Source organism: Rhipicephalus microplus, chromosome 1, assembly GCF_043290135.1.
Source record: "Rhipicephalus microplus isolate Deutch F79 chromosome 1, USDA_Rmic, whole genome shotgun sequence".
In the NCBI taxonomy this organism is placed as follows: Eukaryota; Metazoa; Arthropoda; class Arachnida; order Ixodida; family Ixodidae; genus Rhipicephalus; species Rhipicephalus microplus.
Genome location: NC_134700.1, coordinates 161116527 through 161144363, shown reverse-complemented (window position 1 = coordinate 161144363; position 27837 = coordinate 161116527). Strand labels below are relative to the sequence as shown.

At 40.6% G+C, this 27837-nt stretch overlaps 2 protein-coding genes across 5 annotated transcripts in view; one reads left to right on the top strand and one right to left on the bottom strand.

The window, feature by feature from the left end:
- Positions 1-14962, top strand: part of LOC142801957 (GATOR2 complex protein WDR24-like) — a 65594-nt gene extending 50632 nt beyond the window's left edge. For both annotated transcript variants that reach the window (XM_075887567.1, XM_075887568.1), the window contains one exon: positions 10107-14962. The gene's annotated coding sequence lies outside the window, so the exon portion shown is untranslated. The remainder of the gene's footprint in view (positions 1-10106) is intronic.
- LOC142801983 (putative sodium-coupled neutral amino acid transporter 11) overlaps positions 6590-27837 on the bottom strand; it is a 49531-nt gene continuing 28283 nt past the window's right edge. For 2 of the 3 annotated variants that reach the window (XM_075887569.1, XM_075887570.1), the window contains 12 exons: positions 26782-26817; positions 26467-26554; positions 26253-26386; positions 25145-25220; positions 23659-23724; positions 23452-23558; positions 21292-21371; positions 21146-21216; positions 20371-20532; positions 16724-16836; positions 15952-16089; positions 6590-10443 (listed from right to left, as the gene is read on the bottom strand). In XM_075887569.1, the coding sequence (XP_075743684.1) occupies positions 10204-10443; positions 15952-16089; positions 16724-16836; positions 20371-20532; positions 21146-21216; positions 21292-21371; positions 23452-23558; positions 23659-23724; positions 25145-25220; positions 26253-26386; positions 26467-26554; positions 26782-26817 (1311 nt within the window). In that variant the 3' untranslated portion in view covers positions 6590-10203. The remainder of the gene's footprint in view (positions 10444-15951; positions 16090-16723; positions 16837-20370; positions 20533-21145; positions 21217-21291; positions 21372-23451; positions 23559-23658; positions 23725-25144; positions 25221-26252; positions 26387-26466; positions 26555-26781; positions 26818-27837) is intronic. The other variant, XM_075887571.1, reaches the window with a different exon arrangement.

Genomic DNA, 27837 nt, shown 5'->3' with positions numbered 1-27837 from the left:
GAGACCACAAAATTAGTGAAGTATGACTTCACTTGAAAAGCTCTAAGCATACAAGCTTTCCCATTTGTGTGCTATGTGACAGGCAGCGTTGGTGTTTTTCTTTAAGTACTCCGCAACTACCATCTTCCACTTATCACTGACATCCACGTTGGCATCTACTAGCATCGTAATCCGATTTTCGCAGTGCTTTTCTTCTGCACAGGTTTCTTCTTGAATACGAGAGTCGTAATCGGGAGTGCCTTGTAAGACTACCCCATTTCATCATTAAACAAGTCACATTGTTCTTGGGCTTCCTAAATTTTTTGCAGCCTTCACTGCTGGCAGTGGCCTCATACATCTTTGTCTAAAGCTGGACGTTCCCCGAAACCGTTTTAAAGGCAAGACTGTGCCGCTTTTTTAAATGGCTCTTTGGGCCATTGCTCACCCTGAACCAGCGAATGCCCAACAAAGAAGTCTTTATGGCTTTTTCTCATGAAAGAGGGCCGCTGATCGGGAAGTTGGCACTGTGTGCATGCTTGAACCAGAAAAAAGCACATCTTCAATTTCTTTGTACACTGACATTCTCATCCACATTCTGTTTCCAAGCTTCCCTTTGCTCTTGAGTATGCTCAATATAGCACAGACCTAAGGACATTGAGCTTTTTCGGATTTTCTGTCTTTGACAGGTGTTGTACATTCTTGAATGGTCATTACTTTTGTTACGAGCAAAATCGCATTGTGCTGCAGTTTTTGTATTTATTTGTTTCTTTCCATCTCAAATACACAACGAGCCGTCGATCGCTGCACAGTGAACGCAAACATGTTTGATCGCTGGATTGTCTGGGTTCGGTATTTGTCCCATAGTTGCTAGACTTCCATGGTCATTTCCGATGTTAACGGAGCTTCCCCGATTTAGTTTCATTTATCAATGTAAAAAAAAAAGAACGTTCTGATTACTCGAAACTTTTTATCGTTGAATATATTGGAGATCAACCAAATGTGCCGTATTTATTCGAAATAGGTTGGGCACGAATATAGGTCAAACCCTACTTATAGTGTTCAACTAGAGAAAAAAAATATTTAACTGTAGGTCGACCAATTTTTTTTTTTAGCTTAAAACAGAGAAACTGAAATGTAGCACACCTTTATTTACATAACTCAGTGTCCTAATCGTCGCCAGAGCCGTCATCTTGTCAGATGTGCAAGATTATGTCGTCATCGGATTCTTTTCAAGCATCCGCGACTTCCCAACAACGTCGTCCATGTTGCCACCGCTGCCGATAGCTGGGCCATGAATGGCACGGCGCCAACATTTGCAGGCAAACAGGCGGTCCCGCTGCTTTCGCCAACCCCTAATCAACGTCTCATTTACACAGAACTCACGCTGCACGGTACGATTGCCCGAGTCCTCGGTAAAAAGTATCACTTGGCACTTGAAGTCACCTGTGTAGCTCTGCCGACGTGACATCGTCGCAATCGCGCAAAATCACAAAAAGTGGTTACAAAAAGGCACCTAACTTCTGCAGCCTGGTAGGGAGCTCAGCGCAGCGCAAATTGAACCGTCTCGCCGATCATTTAATGAACAAAATGCAGTCGGCATGCGAGGTGGCGAGGTCTCATGCCAGTGCCACTGCGGCTGCGCGCCGGAAGGCAGTACCGGAAGCACGGCTAGCGGGCTAGGGACTTCACGGCCAAGACCTAGGGAAATCATGGGTGATATCGCAAACACGACAGAGCTGCCACATTTCGCGAGGGCGGTACACGGCTATTGCATAAATAAAATTTTTCTAAATTACTTAGGTAGTCGAAAAGGAGGAGGGGGGTCTTTATTTCAAATTTTATGGTATCTAACATGCGTAACATTCGAAGAACAGCGGGCAAGGCTGTTGAACGCCATAAGCTCAGCACTATTTGTTGGTTTGATCGTGAATATAGGTCGAGATTCTTTGGTCACGAATATAGATTGATAGCTGGTTATGAACAACATTTACGAAAAAAAAAGGTCGACCTATATTCGGATAAATACGGTACCTACATAGTTCTGTTTATTCGTTTAACTATTTTTGTTATATTGAGATAAAGTGATGAAATTTAGCATGTAGATGCCTTTTGTTGTGCTGATATAACTAAAATCGGTTTTGAGCGATCTGATGTTTTTGAGTTACAGCACTTGATAGACTCTCATTGTAATCCCAAAATAATAATTTATTAGACATAACTGCATAAAGATTTTTGCATAAGGATATTCAAAAGGGCCCATTCTGTGCGTAATGCTATTGGTTCATTTTTAAAGTTCAAGTAAGCACACAAAAGTCTTAGGAATATTGTCTTACTAACAACTTTTACAAAAAGCCAACTATAAGGGACTGTATTTGTGCACACAAATATGGACAGCTTTATGGAACTTGCCAATGTCTCAAAATCAAAGTGCGCGAAACGGAATTGCTATATCTTCGTTTGTTGCAAAATGGCACAGGGATGACTGACAGCAACTGTTCAAAAAATGAAAGCTGAGAAAATGGAGCTCGAAGAAATTGGAGTTAGAAGCTAAGAAAACGGAATTCAGAAGGAAGCTTTATTTTTATTGGAGAAATACAATAAAAATATGGCTACCTTGAGCTTTAATTTATTCTCTTGAGGATAATGCTAGTATGGTGGCTATGGGCCAAAAGAAAGCTGCTGATTTGCATTTTCTAAAGCCCAAATTTTTTTATAGCATTTGATCACAGCCCACCAATAAACTGCCTTTTTCTCATCTTTTACTACTTATTTTGGTCTAATCTTTCACCATGATGTGAAAAACATGGTCTCAGGACTGCAGAAAAGAATATTTGAAAAAAAAAAAATTGAACATTTTAGCAAAATTATCATTTTCATTGGTACGTCCCCCCTTAACCGAGTTTTATTATAATGGGATTCCACTGTAAACCAGACCATCTCGGTTTCCTATGTTTTGTTTTCATATTCAGTTTACACGTGATTGTTCGTGTGCAGGATTTGGCTAGTTTATCCATGTTACTCGCAGGTGATTGGTTTTATTTGAGACTGTTAATAATATGATAGCATAAATGTTCAGCTGGATCAACAAAGGCAGCAAATATTTACCATCACAGACAAGCAAAAAGCATGAATTACTGAATTTTGTTCAAAGGAGTAGTATGACTTAAACTAACCCATGTTCTGTAGACAAAAGAGTTAAAATGCAATAAAAACATAGTGGGCCAAACGAAAATTGAAATCTGTTTGAATTACTTAAGGTACGAATTTTCGAGAGTTTACTGTGTATAAACACACCCAAGTGCTCTGGAAAGGCTCAATATCATCTTCCGTTTCAGTCTCTCCTGGGCAGTTGTTAACCTTCTCCTTCTAAAGCCTCGCTTTATAGCTCTATCAAAAGTGTACACGCAGATCGTAATGTCTAGGTTTGACACATAACATTGCATGTTGTTTTGTTTGACCAACTCTGCTTGGCAACATTCATTGCAACTACTGCATATTGCACACTCAACATTTCTGCTGCGTGCAGATGCATCTAAATTCCCACTTTCTTGACTCTCGTTCGTTGCTCCCAGTAAAGTAGTGCCATCTAGTGGTAATTCTAGTAAGTGTGCATATTGTTGTACACGTGGCAGCAGTACATACGTCGACTCGACATAAAACATTTTCACGCAGAAGAGTTTGTTGCGGTTATTATTATTCAATATTATATTATGTAGATATTTGAATACCCTGTTGCATTAATATTGTAAACAAGCTGCTGTGGTGACTAAGCAACGAAATCTCTGTGAATCACTGCTGTTGTTGCCCATCACCATTTGAATTTACATCTCCCCAAAATAAGCACCTTGAAACTGAACACGGCGTCGATTAGGAACAATATTTGGCAATGCTTACTGCACCACGAAAGGAAATTTTTTTGTATGGTGATGGACGTTTATACTACATTATAGACCTTACTGTGTGTGTGTGTGTGTGTGTGTGTGTGTGTGTGTGTGTGTGTGTGTGTGTGTGTGTGTGTGTGTGTGTGTGTGTGTGTGTGTGTGTGTGTGTGTGTGTGTGTGTGTGTGCGTGCGCGTGCGTGCGTGTTTGCACTCGCCCACTCAGCTCACTTATATGGCAATACCAAGGTGTGATCGATCTAAGGAACCTCCGTTATTCACGGCCGAGCGTCGATAATCACATCTTAGTGCTCTTGTTTTCATTGAAAGTAAACATGAAAAAAAAGCCTGCCGCAGGCGGGGGAGGGGGGGGAGGAGGTTCCTTGGCACCTAATGGAGCTTAGCAGAGTTCCCTGGCAGCAACATGCTGGAGAACCCCTAGTATATTTCTTGGGTCACTATAAATGCACAGGCATTCAGGTCTGTCATAATTCGATGTTCTGCTGCGAACTCGTGTCCACTGGCAGAAATCCAAACTTCTAGTAGTTTCACACACTTCTGCACTCAAGAAACACACACCACATGGTTTGAAAGCGTGTGAATGTGTGAGTGTTTCAAGGGATTTCTAAGTTGCGCTAAATTCACTTACAATAGGACGAATTATCTACTAGCCCAACAACAGGTTTTAATGAACAATACTATAGTTGTGGATGGAGACAATTATTATTAACATTCCCTTTTGCAGAGGAAATTAAATTTATTAATTTAGCCTGCTTGAGCTAATGAGGTTTTGATAGAGCTGTGGCAGTATAATGTATTGCTTGTCTTTCTTATTCTCGTCGCGGGTTCGAATCCCGGCTGCGGCGGCTGCATTTCCGATGGAGGCGGAAATGTTGTAGGCCCGTGTACTCAGATTTGGGTGCACGTTAAAAAACCCCAGGTGGTCGAAATTTCCGGAGCCCTCCACTACGGCGTCTCTCATAATCATATGGTGGTTTTGGGACGTTCAACCCCACATATCTATCAATCGTCTTTCTTATTCTTTTTCCGATCGGGCCTTCGTCTCTGTATGACTGCACAGCTGCAGGTGCCTGAAATAACCCCTATACCATTCCTCCTCCCCCCCTCTTTTTTCCTTGTTTTCTTTCTTTAGTATTCTCGCCTGCCGCAACGACTTACCAGTTAATGCTCCCAACAGCTTTGAACTTGAGCACTATAAACTTATGATGCATAGATGTTTTCATATGGTTATTGCTGGCTGAACGTCTTTGTATTCCAGTGCAGAGCGTTGAGCTACAGAAAAGTAGCAGGTGCATGAATGAAGCTGCCACAAAGTATTTGTGGGACTAGTGTCTTACAGCCCCATCTGGTGTGTAGAAACAGCATCGAATATTTCTTTATGTACAAAAGTTTCATATGAAAAAGCAGCCAAACTGAAGAGGTGCTGAACTGTAGCATACAAATATCATTAAAGAGAACCTAAAGGGATTAGGAAAATATGTTGTATTTAAAAGGAGTTCCGATAACTAAGAGGTGAACAGGGGTGCAGTAAGCAGGGATAAAAGCAATCATATTGCAGGCATTCGTTCTATTTAAGCAGCAGTTCTATTTAACAGATTTATGTGTGAGAGTCCACTGTATAGTTTAGCACAGCTGGATGTAGGGAACGCTTTATGTTATTCCAGGCCATATATTTGCCTAATGCCTTATGCTCTTACATTTATGCACCATGCAGTTTGGCCCACATAGTTATTGTATAGTTGCAGACGTAACAGATATAATCTGCAAAGCTATATTGGCTAGACAATATTGCTGTGCGTGCTTTTAAGATCTTTCTGTAACCGGTCCATTACACATACTACCACTGCTTTGCTCAAACCGCACTCAAATGCCTGGGAACCTTCCACCTTTTTAGAATATTCCAACAAGTTTGAGTGCACATTATAGTTTATTCCGCAACTAATTCAGCCTTCAGAAATAAAGCTGAAATATTCGACGCCACATGTGTAAAGTGCAGATGTGTCTTACCTCGGATCGGATTACCAACGAAAGACAATTGTTCTCAAGGTTATTGTTGCATCAAGTGTGTGACTTTTTTTCTTTGTGAGCACAAGTTCACCCAATAAACTGTTTCATCCTTCTCTGCCGGGATTCTGCTTGCATCATCATCACAACCACACCACAATATAATAATCCCTGCATTTACTGCTGCTTTATCAGTTTATCATGAACAGTAGCTGTCTGTTCATGCTAGCGTAAACAAAGATTAATAGAAAAACTGTTTGTTATTTTATAACTGTACAATATTACATTTTTGCTTACTGCACTTGACTGTGCATACATGGTAAGCATGCACATTGCTTTTAAGCTGTAAGTCATTGTTCCGCTTGGGCAACGTCTATTGAACTTGCTGCGTAAACAGTGACGCTTCTTGCTAAATTTGTAGGTCGTATAAATTCTGTCTCTTGTGCAGCGTGTGGCACTGAAATACACTGTCCTGTCCGAATTAGTCCACTACTAGGGGTACTAATTATGTACTTAATAATAATATCGGGTTTCACGTCCCAAAACCACCCCATGACAATACGCATACGAGACGCTATAATGGAAATCTTTGGAAATTTCGACCATCTGGTGTTCTTTAATGTGCTCTGACAGCACACAGCACACAGGCCCCTAAGATTTTGCCCCACAGAAATGCGAAATAAGTACAGAGAACACACAGAGCCATGTTGTGGTGTAATGATATAAGTTTATGTTAACGCACAATATTTTCAACAGTGTAGATAGGGCATGCCAAGAAGTCGTTCAACAACATGCATTGAGCCATTACATCGCTTAATAGGCAAACATACCTACATCTTGTGCACACAAAAGTAGTATAAGATACATATTGAAGGGAGAAAAAGTCTTGTCGGGTCGCACAACAAGAAAACAGCACAGCCAAGCTTGGTTGTAAACACTGATAGGTGGTTTGTACAAGGTTTTGGGCTGTTTTGAGAGAGCGAACTTGGCTTGCATCTGAACCATAAAGATATCACTTGCAATACCTGTTTTATGGATGCTTTTGAAATTACGGTGCTTACAGAAGTTGAGTTTAGTAGTATACAATAGCACCTAGCTACATTAGAGAGCAAAAACTGTGCTATCTGCTGATCCCAACACATGCATTTGAGCACGCACAACTTTTGAGGTAGACAAGTCAACCATACTCCAAAAGCAGTTTTCACTGTATGGATTGTGTACCCCTACCTTTGTGAAAATGCAGAACCAAGTGTGTGACATATTTGCACAAATACATATTAACATATCCACTTATTCAAGTCAGTTGTCTCAAAGTGCACTTGTTACGTTGTAAAGTGTGCCCTGAAGTTGAAATTGTCTGCTTTTGAAAATTTGAGCAAGCTCTGCCACTGAGCAAATAGGCAATGTGGGAAAGCCAGCCTCTATTGACGGCGGGCATGTGCAAGATTAAAATGCAACATAAAAGATTGAAGCTGTGGATGTGTCATTCCTAAAAAATGCTGTCTTTTATTTTTTGTTTTGCACCTTTTTATTACATGTCTCTAGATAATTTCACTATGTCTCTAGTATGTGTACCATCCGAATGTTCTTGCAGGGCCCTTTGTTTTGACACAAGCAGTATGTGCAACGCACATGATTTTATTTGCACAAACATTTTTCGTCTACATTACACACATCACAACCTGTCAGTTATGTGCTAATAGACATTTTGCTGGCATAGCAGGGGTCAACAATATGTCATTGCAGTGGCAAACACCATATCACACTTGTCGCTAGTTAAATTTTTTTTGTTCTAACTTGCAACAAATTATTTATCTGTTTGGTAGAGAGAAGCGAGAGTTCGTGCATAACAATAAACTTCAGTTCAAATACAAGACGAGCTTGCTCCAGCCCTAAAAGATAAACTTCTTCACAAATAAAGAAATAAGGATCTCTGTTCTCCTATTTGTCAATGAATGTTGACCTGGGAAACTGCTTTAACACAATAAATAGACACAAACAAATTTCTCTACACACATACTTTCAACACCTAAATATACATACATAAAGCTGCATAATACTCATTGCATGTATGCGTGCACATATAGAAAAGGAACTTTCGAGAAAATGTGGACAATGCTAAACGGGCATTATGTGCATATAGATGACAAAAGCCCTTGCTTCTGGTAGGTTGAAGAAGCTCTTGGATATGTCGTAAATGCGGTAGAGAAATGCACTGCCTACGCACAGTCAAGTAAAGTCACTCAAACATCTCTTTCCAAAATGTACCAGGGAAATAGTATTCGTACATTCGAGGTTTAATTGTAGCCAAGTACAAGTAGATGTAAAATAGTACCTTGTGCCCTGCCATTGGTTGTAAGTGTGCTGCCACGTATAGGGCATGCCAGTATGAAAGAGACCACACAGTTATCACTCCAGCTGCGACTAAATCGGAAATAATGTGACCACACTCTCTTACACTCGTTGAAGTACCTCACTTTAACACTTTCTCGATTTGTGTGCAGACAGGTGGCCCCTTTCTCAGAAGACTCCTGTACGTTCACAAAGGCATCCGTTCATTTGAGTGCTGACGACTAAATGGCAGAATGAATTGTAAACACCAAAACACCAAATATCTTAGCCTTTGAAAAATTATGGGGGAAACAACTGCAGGGTGATCAAAGAGCAAAGTGTATATTTCAAATAGACATTATACACGCTATGTACAGTGTGCCCAGAAGGGAAGAAGAAGGCCACCCGAGAGGGAGGCACCTTACTCTTGTAACTGTAGTAAATGCCCCGCCCTGTACGGCGAGTAGCGTAGAAGAATAGCTGTAACAAGGCGCAAACAAGATCTCTGCTTACTGCACAACCATCTTTCAACTCTTTGGTAAACAACCTCGTACTCTTTGCATTGCGGGAAAAACAATAAATGGCACGCGCAAACAGTTGCTGAACGTGATTGGTGAAGCATGAAAGACGAAAGTGTTTCCCCACCCATACTCGTCGCGGTGGCAGTTGAAGTATTGGAAATTACACCGGCATACTTCAACGTTCCTTAAAAAAAAAAAAAAAGAACACTTGATGTGTTTGCATCGTGTGAGGCCTTCAAATTATACTTGTCAAGATAATAAAATATAGTTAGTATAGATAAACTACCAGGGAGGCATAAAAAAAGGTAGTTTTTTACACTGTGCGGCTGGCATTTTGGAATTGTCAACGTAAGTAAAAAAAAAATGGGCTGAGTGGTGTTGAGCATAGATGTTTTCCTAAGAACCTAAGTAAGCTGCTCCTCAAAAAAAAAAGAAAAAAAAAACTTTAACGCTTCAGGGGTGCAACACTTGTGTACCCCATTTCACCTCCGCATCACTTGATTTTCTTGCATGTGTCCAAGGTGCACGTTTTGCACCTGAAATTAAAAATGTTTGTTATAGATAGAATAAAGGTGTAAAAAAAAAAGGTAATAAACATTTCAAGAAAGTGTTGCCTTATGTTATAGATAGAATAAAGGTGTAAAAAAAAAGGTAATAAACATTTCAAGAAAGTGTTGCCTTATGTGTTCTGTTTGTAACAACTCTCCTGCGCGTTTGGAAGGAACAAGACAACCGATGCACTTGATATCCACATGTTCATGGTTTGGAATGAACAAGACAACCGATGCACTTGATATCCACATGTTCATGTTGACAACATTCTCAAAAAAATTCTCGGCAAATACGCAGTTCACCGGCTCAGTAATGTCGGTAGTGGCTGGTATGTTGATCTGTCTTTGCTAAGGTCTACCCTTTTTCCTGCAAGGTTCCACTGCAGGCTTTCTTTTTTTCAAGTACAAGTATAGGTGCTGCTTCTTTCTCATTTAAGCATTACGTTTAGCTCTGTACAAGTCCCAATGCTTCCAACATATTTCTTGGTGGGTGTCTGTGGGAGCATTTACCACCGAATGCTGGCATAATACAACATTTTTCAAATTCTCACCATGGGTTCCCAGAAGTGGAGAGAACTGCTAGCTGTCAAGAGAGATGGCACAGCAGCATTTGTTGGTCTTGCAGAATTGCCACGGCCCATCTTAGTACACTGAATGAACGCCTTGCGTAAAAAACAGATTTTGACAACAAGTATTCCTTGCCACAACTTTTCTTTGTCATGGATAATGTATCGTTTGAGCTAAGTTACTAGTTCAGATTATGGTTGCCACGTTGCTACAGCAAGGTTTACAGTTCTCACTTACTTTTTATCTTTTTTCAGCCAACTCATCAATCGCCTCGCGCTGGGAGAGATCCATCACACATCTTCGTACAGCGCGCAGCCGGAGCACAAGAACAAGGCGCACAGCTGCTGCATTCTAAATGGTGATGTTCGCCGCTGGCACAGTGCAGTAGGGCATGTCAGCTCCGTGGCTGCAACTGATTCCAGCATTGATGTCGATGATGGCTACCACGGTGCCGCAGATTGCAACCGCTGCCCCGCAGACCGCCAGCATGAGCGCTGGAAACTTGGCCCACGAGAGCAGGGGCCCGTTTTCCAGCTTTAGGTACGTGGCAGCCGGAAGGATGTAAGCCAGCGGTATGGCAGCCAGAACGCCCTGGCAGGAAAGAGGTGGGAAGTTGAGCGTGGAATGTTAAGCTTTTCTTTTTTTTCTCCTTTCTCTTCAGGTGGGTAATTTACAGCATTGTACTGCTTTACTACGACAATGTCGCTAAGTTCAATGAGCAGCAGTACTGATTGTCCTTCTGTTTATCAGTGCTATCTGTATAAATACTGTACAGTATGCCCAGTTAAGAGACCCTGTATGACAAAGGGGAGCTACGTAGGCCTTGTATCAAGGCACACCTATACGCACAATTAGCAGGAGCAGTTGTAGTCTGTGTAACTACTACTATACTGCGTCCACAGTGTTGCAAGCTGCATCTTGTGCTTAAATGCATGGTGCAAAGGTGAGTAGGTTGCACTGCATGTAACTGTAGAAGAGACGGTGTTCCTGTAAAGGCGCGACTACGATGACATGAACAAGCAATCAAGTCACATTCATTCGGCATCCTGAAGTTGAAGCTAGGCTGCTTAATTCACTGTAATAAGGCTGTTTTTTTTTCTTTCGCATTTTCATAATAAGTATACCGTATAAACTGGACTATAGGTCGAGTGGGAATATAGGTCAACCCCCCAAGTTCAGGTTACCGAAAAAGAAAAAAAGAAGGAAAACAACCCAAAACTGCCGAACCACATTTATTTGTGAATTGGGCGCACCCCATCCCGATTGTCGCACCAACTGTCGCACCATCGCATTGTCTTGCGTTTGAAAATGACGAAGGGTGGAAGCTGTCTACCATCTGCCGTGCATGCCAGCATGACGGTAAAGCGCGAGTGCTCATTGCCATAGGACAGCAGCTTCACATCCTTGGCGCCGTGCTGCATGATCGTGGTCGACGAAGGCATGTCAAACCACACGGGGGTCTTATCGGCGTTGCCAATCTGCCCCATCATGTAGTCGTTCTGCTTCCGAAGTCGGTTTACGAAGCGCTGAAAGTTTATGAGCTTGTCCCCGAACTCGTCCGGCAACTTTTGACAGATGGATGTGCGCCGCTGGAAAGAAGATCCTTTGCGTCGCATGAATCGACGCACCCAAGAGTTCGGTGCACGAAACTCTTCTCTCGTGAGTCCAGCTTCCCGAGCGAGTTCCACGGCTTTCTTGCGAATGGTATCCACGGTCACTGGCAGCGAGCGTGCACGAACTTCCCGCACAAAGTCCGCTAGCTTATCCTCCAGCTGCGGATGAACGGCACTTCGTCCACGAAACGACATTTTTCGAGGATTGCACATCTGCAGCTTCCCTTTCTGCGCCCTCCAATAGCGCACGCTTTTTTCTGATACACCAAAGCGGCGCTGAGCAGCCATATTCCCGTTCGCTTCTGCGAACTTAACAACATCTAGTTTAAACGCAGCTGAGTACTGCCTCCTCGCACCGCTAGACATATTCAGTGAACGGAAAAAAAAAAAGGCCACTAAAAATGCAGCGCAATGTCAAGCGGAGCGAAAACTTGGAACAGATTGGAAGCAAATCACCAACACAAAGAAAACAGACTGCGATTGGATTTGGATGTAGATATGGCCGCGTCTGGCTTCACAAGCACATGCAAGCCTTATGTTGCCAGACAGCGTCGCACTTTCGGCTAGACACCGCTATATAAGACGAGGGGCGACCTTAGCTTATTATTTTATTGAAAAAATCTCGACCTATATTCCCGTTTATACGGTAATTGTTGAACAGACTCTTCACAAATAATTAATGAGATTCAAGTTCTTTGTATGGCTGTGCCAACGGTAAAAAAACATCTGCGAGTTGGTGTCCGAACATATAAGTGTGAAATAAATTGCTCGAAATCGTTAATATAGTAATGCATTCACAAGTAGATCTATCGCAAGCTGCCATTTATGGATGAAGTGAAATGATGCGTTATTAACATGTTTCGTAACCACGTCATACAAGTAATGCTAATGACCTTACATGTGAGACACCTTAAGTCTGCTAGTCGCATCACTTCTGTGTTTGCTCTTACAAGAGTATATTTAAAGCATTAACACCACAGGGACTACAGCTACAGTAAATGCAGCTACTTTGTTTGCAAATTGCGATGTAATAAATAATGTTTAGTAGCAAAGAGCTAAAAAAAGCCCCTCCAAAAACATTAGGTTGTCCTACATATTAATACTTCACGTTTGTTCAGAAACGTGTTTGTAGTGTGTAGCCATGAGTTCTAAACCTAAGGACAAGAGCGCACATTCGATGGACGAGCAAGTTGCAAGCTTTCGTTGCTTTTCTATTGGCGTTGGGTCTCAGTGCCATTACATCCACACAACTGCATGCAGATGGCAATGTGGCGGAAAAATCGGGCCACATTTGCAACAATATTCAGTGCTGTTTATTCTTCATATCGAATAGCAGAATTTCGCTACCGAGAGTTGTTAGTCACCGCAGCAAATCTACATGTAGAACTCAATGGAGCACAGGATAAAATACCCATACAAGCGCACAATTAGTGGTTTGTAAACATTCAAATGTGCACAAACTTTTCGTAGCCAGTCGTCAGATAGAGATAGTGCAAGCACGATCACAATGGGGCCTCAGCATTTGCTGTCAGATATTACTTAAACATACTCTGTGTGCAAGGTTATCTTTAATAAACAGGTTGTATTTTTATGGATTAATATAGTATCTAAAAAGGAGACAACTGTCACTGAGCTCATTTTACAGTCACGATAAAAAAAGTTTTAAATATAGAAAACACCATCATTTACTTTTTCTTTTTCACTTACAATTAGCTATTTTCTTATTCAGGAAGAACTAGAAAGTGCATGCTATGAAACCTGCATATGCGCATGCTTGCTGGTATTTCGCAGCAGTGGGGTATACTTGGTTCTATGATTGCATTACGATGTATCACTCATGAACAGATGATCCTGTTGACGATATTGGCAGGACCATCGCTTGACCACAGGTCAAGACGGGCAACGCATTGCTACGAAATACCAGTCCTTGAGTTGATGGCCCCATGGCCAGTGTGCTATCTCGTGTGAATACAACAATCATGCTGCTTTATAATAACTAGAGCACAAAAGTGTGTTTGCAATTTAATACTGTTTACTCAATGTATCAACTTGTCAAATTGCTGATGGGCTATTGAAGTCCACAGGAGGCTGATCACCTGAAGACTGGTCAAGCTTGCGTTTGTCTTAAAAAGAGCATATATTTTTCTTTTGCTGGTATTTATAGTAAATGCAGAATATAATGAAGGCATTTTTATGCAACCTTCTTGTAACATGGTCCAACTGTATTGCAGCTCGAGACTTCATCATTTGCCAGAATAACTTTTTTTTTTGAAGTTTACATTTGGTCAATACAATTGCAAATTATGCGAGCTGGTTTTTCTCTGCATTCGATTCTCTTTACCTTATCAATTGTGCATTTCAATCAGACTGACAGATGCCCCTGTTCATTTGTCAGTTTTATTAGGTATTTGCATTGTTGTTACCAGCAAAAATGAGCCTATCGATTCAACCTTCTTCTCTTGTATAATTATATGTTCAACATGGCGTTTGCGACACACAATAAGTTGTGTATAATAAAGTAAAAAAAAAACATGATGAAATATTTTTCACAACAATTAATACAACTTCATGGAAGGTATTCCTCAAATGCCTGCAGTTAGTTGCAGCTGGCATCTTATGCCTTCTTAAAGCTGTGTAAACTTTTTGTCCAAGTTACAATCTTCAATTTGAGTACCTATCGAATAAGTAACACACCATAAATAAGACACCTACACTTATTTATGAAAAAGGTGAACAAATATTGTGGTAGTTTTTATTTACGTTGTGTCAGTGACAGTAGAAATAATGGTTCTCGCATATATACATCAAACAAGTATAATTTCACTCTTGCTTCGCAACACTTCTCATGTTGAGACTTAAGTACAGCTGTGCAGGCTTGCGTAGGTATGTGTTTTCACAAGTGGTGCCGCGCATTAATTTGTGCATTTTCCGAAAGTGGTGTGCTCGAGCCCAACGGTTTCAGTTAGTCGTTGTACAGTCTCGAAATGTGCCTTGAATGTGTAAATCTTGTAAATAATAGACATTGCTGCTGAGAAATATGCGGAGTTTAGGCAGTGTAGCTTAACTATGGATTAAGTAAAACTTCCAAACACATCTGTTTATTGCGAGAAATGCAAGAGCTCGTACCCTGAATCTTTTAAACTGATGCTCCATGATTTTCATGTAGCACAAGTAAAACTCTAGCGAGAGCAGGTGTAACATTTGAACATTCTTTCATCTTTTTTTGCTTGTGCTGCATGTGCGATAGCTTCAAATTTAATCTGTTCTCAGAGACACACGTTCGATTTCATTAGAGTGACTTCAAGGCAGATGATATTTCCTTAGTAGGTAAATCCCGTTCAGTTCTGTAGGTCACGAGTAACTTATAATTGTACAGGCAAGACAGCCTACAGGACATACTAGTAGATGCCAGGAAAATGACACAAATGTCATGCTGTTGTGTAGTAAATGTGCATTTGTCGTGCTGTCGTTGAAAAATAAAGTTCGCAGCGCCTGTAGTGAACCTGTCGCTGTCTTATCTTGGGAGGATTTGAGAGGATGAAATTGAGACTACTGAAAGCCTGTAACTCCTGTCTGTGTCTTGAGACTAGACAAACAACTTCCCAACTTCAAGTCACCTGTCACGGTCTTCAATGATTCATGTCAGGTAAGCAACAGAAGGCACATATAGCTTGGTTGTAGTAATTAGTGTCAAAAAGATTCCTGTGGCTCTCATACTACTGGAGCATTGACAATGGACTTAAAATGTGTTAATCGTGAAGGTTTGTTTGATCAAGCATTCTTAGAACAGTATTTTCTTTCTCTCTGCTCATTACTGCAAGTAGAGTCGACATGCATCGTCACAGAATTTCACAGGAGGTAAGAACGTCCTCATGCAGTATGTAGCAGCAGCTACAAGCAGATTCAGAGACTGTCTTGAACAGCAGTCGGGAATAGGAAGTGAGTCTTTGAAATTAAGAGGAGATAAGGTATTTAAATGTGTTGTTGACAAACCTTAGCACCTTGGATCGGCTTGTACTCTAACATTGATATAACAAACATGGATATAATAAATTATAAGAGATAACTGATTGAGGCATTCTTGGCCGATAGCCATGAGTGGTGAATTGAAACAAGAACCAAATTAAAAGCATTGGCAGAGGGCCAACTCTAGGGTCGTGTACTTTTTTTCATATGTGTCATTTGTCATCATATGCGCACCGAAAGACTTCACAAGAAATAACTAGGCAAGGTGCTTACTTGTTGTGTCAATTTGTAGCTGGTCATTTCTTACATCTTATTCGTTTTTGTACGTAGTAGGTTTTTAAAGATGAATACATGCTAGTTATGTTTTTACATCTTGCTCCATGTCCATATTCTTTGCTTACATGGTTTTGTTACTAGGGCTTGTAAACTGACCCAAATTCATACATTTGCCAAATTGAAAAAGTCATCATGCAAGAATCTCCAGTCCCCCACAAAATAGAGTATCATGCAAATCACTCACATTGAGTTCAAGGACAATGCCAAGGCAGTCAGTCAGCGTTGAAAAAGCAAAAGTTGTCAGTACGATAAACAATGTCATGATAATGTGCCGCACCAGGTTTGATGGAAACCTAGTCACGAAGAATGCGTTGTCTAGAACCTGCAAAAGAAATTTTTGAGCATATGAGCAGCTTGCACTAAAAGTGCAAGGCTGAGTTACAGCAATAACAGTGTGCATAGGTTATATGTTCAGCTGCCTGTTCAACCACAAGTGGGAGATGCATTGCTTCTTATAGCAGTGTAAAGACAGTGAAAGAGTTGGTTAAGTGGTGTTCACAGCAGCGCACAGTTGGCACAATTTCTGCTCAAAAAGGCAGGACATAAGATGTATTCACTTTTTACTTCATTTTGCTAGTTTTGGCATTTGAATTGTGATTACTCATTCTTTTATTGTTTAAGTAAAGTATTTATGTAAAGGCCAATAAAAGCTATCTTTGCTAATGCTTGAGCATGCCTAATCATGATTCTGATAAACATTAACAGCCACAGCATCACTGCACAGTTAGAGAACAGCGGCAGTTAAACATTTTTTATAGACCATAAATCAGCCTACTATTATTGAATTAGACACACACCAACAATATTTCATGCAGGTAATAGTATAGAATGCATGCCTGCCTGGAAATTGCAACACAAAGTAAGCACTTCTTTTCTTTGTTACTATTTTCGGTATCCTTTTGTCGAATTTGCCAGTGTGTACAGATTTTTCGAATGCAAAAGAGAAACATTCTTACCTCCCGCGTGACGAAACACTCGATGGGGTATGTCAGCATTATAGTGAGGGTGAAAAGTAGCCTAGCCACATTGGCAAGGTCATCGTCTTTGCAGTAGTTTTCAAAAAGGTCTCCTGCAAAAGTTATTTCACTTATTGCTTAATTTCAGGCAAAGATGTAGGTCACCAAATAACACATATTTCTGTGCTAAGACAGCATAACATGCTTCATTAAGTCCCAGATAGATATCACGCAGACATGCCATGGAGGACATCAGAACATGGGACCAGTGAGTTGGTGCAGTTCTGCGTCAAGAACAAAGTTTTATTGTTAAATCATATGTATAACTTGGCTGATAATACCACGACAATTCTTGACATATTAGGTACATGACGCGCAATTGTGACCTTGTGGCCTGTAATTCGACAGTCTCATCACAGTTGCCGTAGCACTTCCAAAATGGTTTGTGACAAAAACGGGACGTCAAAGGGTATTTTAGTTTTGCTACATAAATGACAGCAACTGTTTATCATCTGTGCTTGTAAGGTATCTTTAGACTGAGTATTATACAGTTATTCTGACATTAATGGCTTGCTGCATCGTCTGCTTCCTGAAGTGGGACATTAGCAGGTAGAACATTTGCTAGTAAACAACATTCTGGCACAGGTGGGGCGAGACATCCCAGATAAAGGGAAACTCAGGCGATTTTTCGTTATTAGCCGACTTCAATAAAACTATCAACATATGGTCTCTTCGGTAATACCTGATATGTGCCAAGTTATGCAACCTCTTAAATCATTCAGTTATTTACAAAATGAATTTCAAAAATTGGTAGCCAGTTGCAGAATCACGCTTGTAAACACCGGTCACCCTGGTCATGTGACGTAACCTGCTCCCATTTCTCGAATGCCTCCTCACCAAGCATACAGATGCAGTGCACACTTTTTTCTACGAGGCGACTGCAATGACAGCACAGTTCAGTTTTGTCGGCTGCATACCGTGTTAGTTGTCGTTGCCATCAGGTCTTGCAGTAAACACGCACAATACTGAGCATCAAGGAGGTTGATGTAGGGCGTGTCAGCTTCTTCACGCGCCGGTGGGTTGAAATCAAAAGGCGATGCTTCCGTGTTCAGATAGTAACAGTAATAGTGGCTGAACTTGTCACTGGTAAGTTCAGACTGGCTGACACAGCTTGACTCTGTGTCGAATCACATCGCATCCTTGCATTTAGCATGACTGAAGAAGCATGCGTGCTTTTGTTGATACCCTGGTTCGACCAGCCGTGGTGGCATGTAGCGTATTCCGTGACGTCATCGCGTACTCAGCCCGGAGCAACTCCCTGTTTTGGTTTCAGTTTTGACAGGTTGTTTGTTGTTCACTTAAAATTGTTGACAAATATCTCAGCAAAGTAAACCATCCTAGCTGTTGCAGGACTGTTAATACTATTGGAAAACTACATTATCTCAATGTAGTCGAAAGTGCATCAGAATTCCCCCTTTAAACACATTGTCTTTTGATAGCCACCGCACTGCTGCCAGTCTGTGATAGATAGCCTAGCACCAATGCAAGGACACTACTGCCCAAAAAATATTCTACAAAAGTTGTAAGGAATCCTTGTATGCGTGTCAATATCTGTGTTTGATTATAATTGTGCACAAGTACTGACTACGTAAAGGGGTTGCAGAGTCCCCAATAAATTTTGCTGGAAGCCTTCATGCCTCTAAGACCTTCTCTCCCCTCCATGACTTTAGGCACTGAGGAACTATTCATAGCCATAGCAGTTTTCCGTCGATACTTTTCTGTATTAAAAACATTTTTTAAGCACTTCAGAAAAAAATTTTAAATCTCAAATATATGGAGTTTTTGTTTGAAAGTATAGACAACTGTTGCAAGACTTAATGCAATTTGTTTTATATGTTACTGTACAACTTATCAAGACGTAATGCAATTCGCTGTACAACTTAAGTTACCTGGGAAGCTATTTTGACAAATAATTGTCAATAGCACCAAAAATCAACCACCTGTAGTAGTTGACACCCTTAACCCCTAAAGCCACACTAAAGCCACACTAATGTGAAACAGCATATCGATTTAATAAATTGTACTCTGAGAACTGTCATCAATTTCACTATCATAGATTTATTAATGTAGCAGGAATTCAAGGTCAGAGCATCCGTTTTTTTTTTAATTTTGTGCCAGAAATGGCATGTGTCTATATCACAGATTTCGAAGTCTATTTTTCATATTTTGGTGACATTGGTTCAATGGATTCAGCCAGTTACCCTTATTAAACCAGTGGTTATCCTGCCTACATGCTGATTGCCCAGCCTATGTCGATTTATTCTTCTTGATTTCAATTATGCTATCATTAGCACCTGTTTGTTCTTTGACCTACTCTAACCTCCTTTCTCTTAAGGCTATTTTGTCATTTTTCTTTCTATTCCTCGCTGCGTTTTCCTTAATTTAAGTTGAGCCCTTTTTGTAAGCCTTCAAGTTTCTGCTTCTGCTCTGTAGGTAAATACTGATAAGATACAGCTGTACCTTCCTCTTGAGGGTAGTGGTCAACTTCATGATATGAGAATGTTTGTCGAATGTGATCCACCCCGTCTTTATTCTTTTAGTAACTTCGCTCTCATGGTTTGGCTCTGCAGTTATACCTGTCCTATGTAGAGGTATTCCTTTACAACTTCCAGAGTATCGTTACCTCTCGCAAAGCACTGTTCTTTCCTGAGACTCTTGCTTTCATTTAAGTTTTATGCATACCAATTTACAGACTTGCGCTTCTGCTTTCCTTGTCCTATTCAGTAAATGTGAGTTGTAATTGGTCCCTTGAGTTACCCATCAATGCAATATCATAAGCAAATTGCAGTTTACTGAAACCTGAGGTATTTTTCATTAACTCTTATCCCAAACTCTTCCCAATTTGGGGCTCAGCAAATCTCCTGTAGCCATGTAATGAATATAATGGGCGAGATCGTGTGTGGAACGCGCAGGGGTAAGGCAGTAGAAAAGTAGAAGGCAGATAAGATTAAGAAGTTTGTGGGTACAATGTAGCAGCAGCAAGCACAAGATCTGGTTCATTGGCGGAACACAGGAGAGGCCTTGTTATGGGCGGGTCTGGCTGATGATGATTATGATGGCTGACGAAATTTCCTGAAACTTGATATCTTAAGTGCATGGCCCGTTCAAAAGACAGTGTACTTCATTTTTACTGATAAAGAACGGCACAGGATTCAGTAGACGCTGTGAAAATCTACAACAACATAGGATGCATTGCGGAAATTTCAAGGTGGCGTCTGTACTAACATTTTCTTTTTGCAAGTTTTCCACTTTACCGAGCTCCTTCTCCTGGCAAGTACGGTGACTCGGAATTGAGGAAAAATAATTTACTAAAATGGGAAAGATCTTTTTTTCATAGTTCTTCAGTGGCCATTCCATAGTTCTGGGCACAGCTATGGAAAAGTGGAATACGGGCTATGGTACAGCACACCAGGTGAAACAGTGAACACAAACAAAAGGACAAAACAAATGCTTGTGTTGTCATTTTGTCTTCGTGTTTGTCGTTCCACCAGGTGCCCCCTGCAATATGCCATAATGATAAACCAATCAGCCTACAAGTACATTTTAGAAAAGTGGTTGTCAGTAGCCAAACGACGGAGCTTGCTCACCCTGGCTGTAGACATGGAAGGAGACGTAACCACAGATGCCAAAGAGCACAATGATGACGCAGGAAAGCGATAAGCTGATGTGGGTCACCTTGTTCCATCGCCGTTGTGTTGGGTCTTTCAGAGCAGCAAATAGCAGGAACGAGTTGTGATGACACATGTATGCTGCAAGGATGCATCTGTGGAAGTAAGCTCACCTGCGTTGCTTTTTATTATCATTTCTTTTTCAACGCTCTATTTCATATTATAGTATTCAAATGCAACACTTTGAAAGCAATCTCAGGATCCAGAATGGTAGGATAGTTGGCACTACATATATTGAGGTTTAGTGCACAGCAACAAGAACACGCCAGCACTGTCTCCTTGAGTCTGCTGTAAACCTATCTAATTACTACATGCTGAACCTTAAAATGAGAACTCTCAGGATTATTAACAGAGGCAACCACCCACGCATGTCATCTTAGACACACGAGTTTAGCATTTCTATTGCACTCTCTGCCTCCCCAAATTCTACTTGTCCAACAAAACAGGTAGGGCACGTCGCCTATCTACTCCGCTATCTGTTAAGACGTATTCTGAATGCTCACACACAAATAAATAAAAGCCTTGTGTGAATGACAAAATTACTGACTGCATGTGCAGCGATGTCTCACTGCTTTCATTCAGTCTCTACGCATTCTGTGCAACGCCTCATACGATCATACGTCAGAATTTAATACATGTGGTTTAAAAAAGCTTGTAGCATCTTCAATTGACAAGTTGCGTCACTACTGCTTACCAAATGCGATAACACCAATAGCCTTTGTGATGCCCCTGTTGGCAAACGAGTAAGATTCTGGAGAAGTGGGCCTGAAACGGACCGAAATTCAATGTTTAGGTGCACGAAGAAAATGATTAAGAAATCTCCGAATCAAAAGTACTTACACAACACCTACAAAGTTTCCTAACCGCACAATCACGAAAGTCAGGATGGCGAGGATAATTAATAGTGATGTCAGCGACACCTGGTTGAGAAAAGAAGGAAGTTGAGTGAATTAATTCTCGAGTGAAGACTGGATGCATAAGACTGCAAAGTAAGTATGAATGTACAGCATTGAAAGTTGCTACTCATTACATCTTTGCTTTGTTCGCTGGCCGTATTGCCAGCAATCATTTTGCAATTTTCTTCCGTCGTGAATGCTCGCATAGGTGTGTGCATGAGGGAAGGGGGGCCATGTATAGCCCCCATAAATTGACATAATAGGGAGAAAGGGTGCTTCGACTTAGGGGGAGGGGGCAAAGACAGTCCTTTGCATTGACATAATAGGGAGTCATTTGTCTCCGTGTCTTCGTACTCAGTTTGCAGTAGATGGCACTTAGGTCATATCTCCTCCCCTCCCCCAACGCGCTTCAACCTTCTCCACTGCCTGGGCCCTAGCAGGACAAAGTTGCACGACTGATGCCCGCTAGCTGAACTGAGTTTCAGTCCCCTGCTCTACAGCAATGCCATAAACCTGTCATGCAGTTTTGAGACGTTAATCAGCGCAAATTAAACAGATTTCTATCTTTGTAGTGCTCCTTTCGTCACAACTTCCTATTAGCTTTCAATGGTCCGTTAATAAGACAAAGAGATAACTGTCCCGTAATTCCATTTTGTTCAATCCCAGTTTTATTTATTACTTGTGCACTAAAAACTGTATATTGCGTGGTCTACACTATAAGGTGTGTGCATAAAAGAAATTGAACTTTAAGTGCATGCAGCTGTTGGAAAGCACAGGGAAAAGCTGTAATACTTCAATGTAGTATTCTTGTACTACGTTTGCATCTTTCTTGCTTTCGCATTGGTTCATGTATGAAAATTTCTTATGTAAGCAAGTATATTTGTGTTCATTTATGCAACTAAAGGCATCAGTAAAGAGTCAGTGCAGGAACTTTAAGGCCAATTATGTCACGGACACACTCTGTATAGCAGAAGCGTGATTAAATAATACAGCTAAACCTCTTTTTGTTTTTAAGTGTGAAGCTGTTCTAGCTGAGCATAATGTCCTCACCCTAAAAACTTACATATTCATGAACGAGTTATGTGTCGCAGAAGTTGGCTACAGATGGATGGGCATACAGCAAGGAAATGAGAGAAGGAGAAAAAAACGTTTGCAAAAACAAATTTCTCGGGAGTCGGTGTGACACTAATACATGCACCTACGATCAAAAGGCAAGCGTCTTAATCACTATGCTACCCAGGCACGCTGACAGAACATAGCACAGCTTTGTATACTACCTTATAGCAAGTGGATATGAAAGAAAAGTGAGGGTGAAGATGAAGCAGAGGAGGAGGGAAGAGAGTAAAGTATAGCATGCAAAGAATAAAAAAAATAAATGCAGGAAAGAAATGAAAAAGAAGGAATAAAAAATGAAAGAAAAAATTGAAATAGATAAAAAATGCAGAAAGTTTGCACAAAGTCACACGTAGCTCGGCACAACGAAGATAGTCTATTCCTAAGCAAAATCTAGTTATAATATAGAAAAATTTAGAAAGAACCAGTTACATCCCAGTATTATTGAGAACCAACAGACAATAATGCCAATGAAAGCATAGGGAATATTATTAGAACTAATTGTAATTTTTATTTGAAGAAAGAAAAGCAGACAAAGAGACTTGCCACCAGCAGGTTCGGATCATGCCATTGGCAACCTATCTTTTCGGTCACTTTTCCTTCTTAACATTTACAGTACAATTACTTCTAATAACATCCCCCATGCTTCTCCTGGCGTTATTGTCTGTTAGTTCTCATTGATATTGCATCTATGAAAAAAGTCGAGCCCTCAAATTGACACTTTCCTTCAGTTACAACATAGCAGCAGCCAGCGTTAGCCGAAAGACTTGAGGATCTATCTTCACTGTGCCAAGCTTTGGGCGACTTTGTGCAAAACTTTCTGCATATTTTTTTTATGTCTCCTTTGAGAGGCCCATCAAAAGGCTGTATTTGTTTGATACTGCTGACTTCAGTTGTGAGCTTCTTGTGGCTTCTTCAGTTATGTAAAAAAATGAATCATTCAATTATTCGATGGCTGAGCTCATACTGAATCTGCACAATTGGCACTTGCCTTGTTGAGCTTCGATATGTTTCTGTGCAGGGAAAGAGGCAGGGTGACAATCAGTGAGGCCATGATAACAATGAAATGGCGGTTGCTGAGGATGCTGTCAGGTGACACTGTAGAAAAAAAACGACAAAGAAATGCCTTTAGCAAGAATGAAACAAAAGAAACCCTTTCAATTCAGTGGCCTAGGGCAACATGTTCTCCCATACTCACCACTGAAAACTCGCAGGAGTACCTTTGTGACTGTATCGCCGATTATGACATTGTAGCTGATCATAGCTGTTGAGAGTAAAATACAAGTAAGTTGTTATGCTCTGGTAATCAGTCAGGTTTTAAAAAAATTAGGCTTTGCACAAGGTTGTACCTTTTTGTGTGAGTGCATACGTGTAAGAGTGTGTGTGTGCACTTTTTTTTTTGACAGATAGTACTGGTTTTACTTTTTAGTTCATTTTCTTCTAAAATCTGAAATCGACTGCGAGAAAAATTTTGATGTCCAGATACCAGTTAAAGGGGCCCTGCAACACTTGTTGAGCATGGTCAGGAAACGCTGCCGATCGCTAGTAGAGGCTTCTCAGAACACGCGAGCCAAATATTATAGTGCAGGACGTGGCCTGGAATTCACAATAAATGATCAAAGTTAGGTAATAATTGGGTTCTGTTCTCTCTTCAAATGGCGACGCTCAAAAATCGCATGTAGAAGGCCATCTATCAGCCATCGGCTGATTTGAACATGGTGCGCTTGGTTGTTGCAGGGATCGCCGCGGAAGGCCGCGACTTGTTCACGCGTGTACGCACGATCGCATGGAAAAAGCCACATATTCGAAAAAAAAGAAAAAAAGTGCTCAAGGTCACGCTGCGCACGTGACGTATTTTCTTTGCTTCTGCCATCCCTCCATGCTTAACCTCCAGCGCTTTCGCCGGGACGAGAGAACGTGATTTCGGGGTGTGACAAATCTTTGTAACTACGCTCGTACTAGATGGATTCTTAAAATTTTGTGCCATTGAATTCGTGAGGCAATAAGCTCTTTCAGTGAATCTATTCCTTGGTTACTTGAAAAAGTGCTTCAGGGCCTCTTCAACATCATAGTTCTATTTTCAACCCATGCAGCAATTGAGCTATTGAAGCCAGTAGCAACATTTGCTTCAGACAAACCACTTGCACATTGCTGTATTCATAGCATGATAATAGAAGGAAGTGCACACATGAGATGGACAAAAAAAGGTACATTCAAGACAACACAGTGCTACTGTATTCTTACCCCATAATTCTGTATAAATGTGTACTTGTATTTAAGTTAGCATGTACTTAACGCTGACTGGGGCATTTGGTAAAGTTTGCATGAGTGTGAATGTATTTTGTGGCATCTATTACAGGCAGAGTTTTCCAAAATGGTGATACTATTAGTTATGGCTTTTCCACTACCCTGCTTTATATTTGAGTATTGTGATGTGTCCTAGTTTGAATAACTGAGAAATTGTTTAGATACATTTTTTGATGAGCATTCTGGATAGTGCAATGTGTCATGTTTCGTGATACATTGTCACACAAAAAGACTGCTTGTCTTTTTGTGTGATCCATTTGGACAGGCCAAGCTGTGATATACGCTCATGCATTATGTTGGAATCTCTTCTAACTAGTACAATCTTCTTATTATTTTCTTTTGGAAAGCACAATGTAAAGTTTGGCCTCAGTACGTACCAATGAAAGGATAAATAAACTGCATGAAGGTCAGGACATAGAAGCCTGGCAGGCCAAAGGCAGCTTGAACAAGGTCCTATGCATGAGTAAAACAAAATTTGTGTTTTAATAACATGTTACAACATTTTTGTTTTAATAACAAGTTAAAGGCTTCAGTGGTACAGTAAGGTAATAAAGTACCACTGTTAAAAAGTAGCGATTTAATAACACCAGCCACCACGATGGCACGGTGTTTATGATGCCTGACTTCTGACGCAAGAAATTAGAGTTCAGTAATGGTTACGGTGGTCACACTTTGATGGAGGCAAAACACTAGAGGATCGCACACTGTGCCATGGCAGTGTGTGTTAAAGAATCGTGGGTAAGGTTATCCAGGGCCATCCACTGCTGGGTGCCTCATAATATTAATGCGATTGTGGCTTTTCAAGCCCTGAAAATTATTACAATTTCTTAGCACCGTGTTGTGCTTTCTTGCCGGTAAATCTAGAAGTTGGTATTTTTTAAGCCTTGTGTGTGCTAGTTTTTGTTATACCTCGCATAACTGAACAAGCTTTTCATTTATTACTTTATAAATCTCTTCAACACAAATAATTGGAATATGTTATATGACAATAATTGGAAAAACATTTTTTCTCCTATTAGTAAATTACTCTTTCACAATCTCCAAAGCACTGCGCTTGCCACGAGCAAAAGCTTGGTAACCAAGGGAATGCACGAAAAGAATATGCGGGTCGTGATCCCACCTTGAAATTTCTGCGCTAGACATCGTGACATCGGTTTTGACGTTATCTACTAGGTTCCTAAGTCATTCTTAATCATCGAAAATGAAGTACATTCTCCTCTAAGGGGCCCTAAACTTACCAAGTTTAAGGAAATTTCATTGAGTATCACCAAGCGACAATAAAATTGCCATGTTACTTTTAACAGTGAGTGGCACTGTACATCAGTCCCATCAGGCACTGACAGAGAGTGATGAAGTTGTGAATGGTTGTTATTGATAGATGTGACAGCCTGGAGCTGTAGACGTATGGTACACTGAGATAAGAAACAGCCTGGAGCTGTAGACGTATAGTACACCTTGATATGAAAAATGTTAGTGTATACCAACCTGATATGTTGAGGTGCCTGTGCTAATGCCAGCCTTGATTAAAATGCACAGAGAGTAATCCGTGATAGCTGCAAACATTACTAGCAGAATGAGTCCCATTCCAAAGCCAGCTTGCTGCAATGCATACGCGATTCCTGTAATGTTACAGTAGACAGCCGTCATACTCTGCGCTGCAACAGCACTGGGTCGCTTTCTTCCAAGACATCTTGCTTACCTACAACTCCAGATCCAATAATGCTGTTGATGTAGTTGAAGCTTGTTTGCAATAAACTGCTCGTTTCCTGAGTGGGAGAGTTGTCCTCCTAAGTGATTGGACGAAAAAGGTTGCGAGAATTTCGTGAGTGTGGCTGTAAGCCTTTTATAAAAGTAAGATCGCAGCATGATGTATAATATCCTTCTAACTTTAGTGCATAATTCGTGATGGGAGGAGACATTTTCACAGGCACATGCATGCACACACAAAAAAGAGGCGGGATAACGCAGGCAGAGGTATATTAGTCATGCTATAAATAATGCAAGCACATCATACCAGCACGAGCTGCTTTGTGTCAGTGCTGTCATCACTCTGGAAGCAAAATATAGAAAGTCGTTTTAGAGATGTTAGATTGATTGCACTCTCAGGCAAAAACACAAGACTGTGATTTGTGAACTTTGACCAGGTGATAAGAGCAGTATGTAAGACTTGCGAGACAAACTTTTTGAAAAGTCAGGGAAGAGCAACAATTCTCTGCATAAACCATGCTATCAAGAGTTGTAAGCAGCGATAGGTTCAAATTGGAAACGATAGATGAAACACACATCATCCAATGAATTGTCCCCTGTACAATTCATTCAACAAATCTTCCAGTGTACAATTCAATTTAGTGAAATGTTTTTATGATGTGGTTTTGCCTCTTTTATGAACTAGAGATCTGTTATGAGTGGATGTGTGATTGTGCCTTTTTTTAATGACATAATAACTGTTCATAAATAATAACCATTGAAATTGTTCTTTTAATAGACTACCAAAGATGAGCTTCCAGTGATTGCACATTCAAAATTAATTTGTTCAACAAAATACTTTAGATGCAGAAGAGACAGAATTGTGTTTGAGGACAAACAGTTAAAAGGTTAGCATTACACAAAGGGTCAAAAAAAGCTCTGGGATGAACAGACACCACAAACAATGGACACACACACACTACTTACGTCACAAAGTATGCATATACACTACATGTGATGTAAGGTATAACAAATTAAAAAGTGCATAATTCAAAATCAGCATAAAGCTTAGCACATGATTTATTTATTCATTTATTCTGAATACCTTACAGACCCAACACAGCATTGTGTAAGGGGAGCATAAAAGGAATAGATACACGAATTTGCACAATTTTCATACAAACAATAACATAAACCAATTGTGGATCATTATAAAAGTCCTAACAGGAATAACAGTAAAAAAAATTTATAATTTTAATAGGAATAGAACGGCGATGAAAAGCAAGCGAATCAGCTCAATGTTATTCACACAATGAGCAATAAAGTATAGGGAAGGATTTAAATGTTGGAACCACATTTTAATGGATGCAAAATGGTAAAGGTC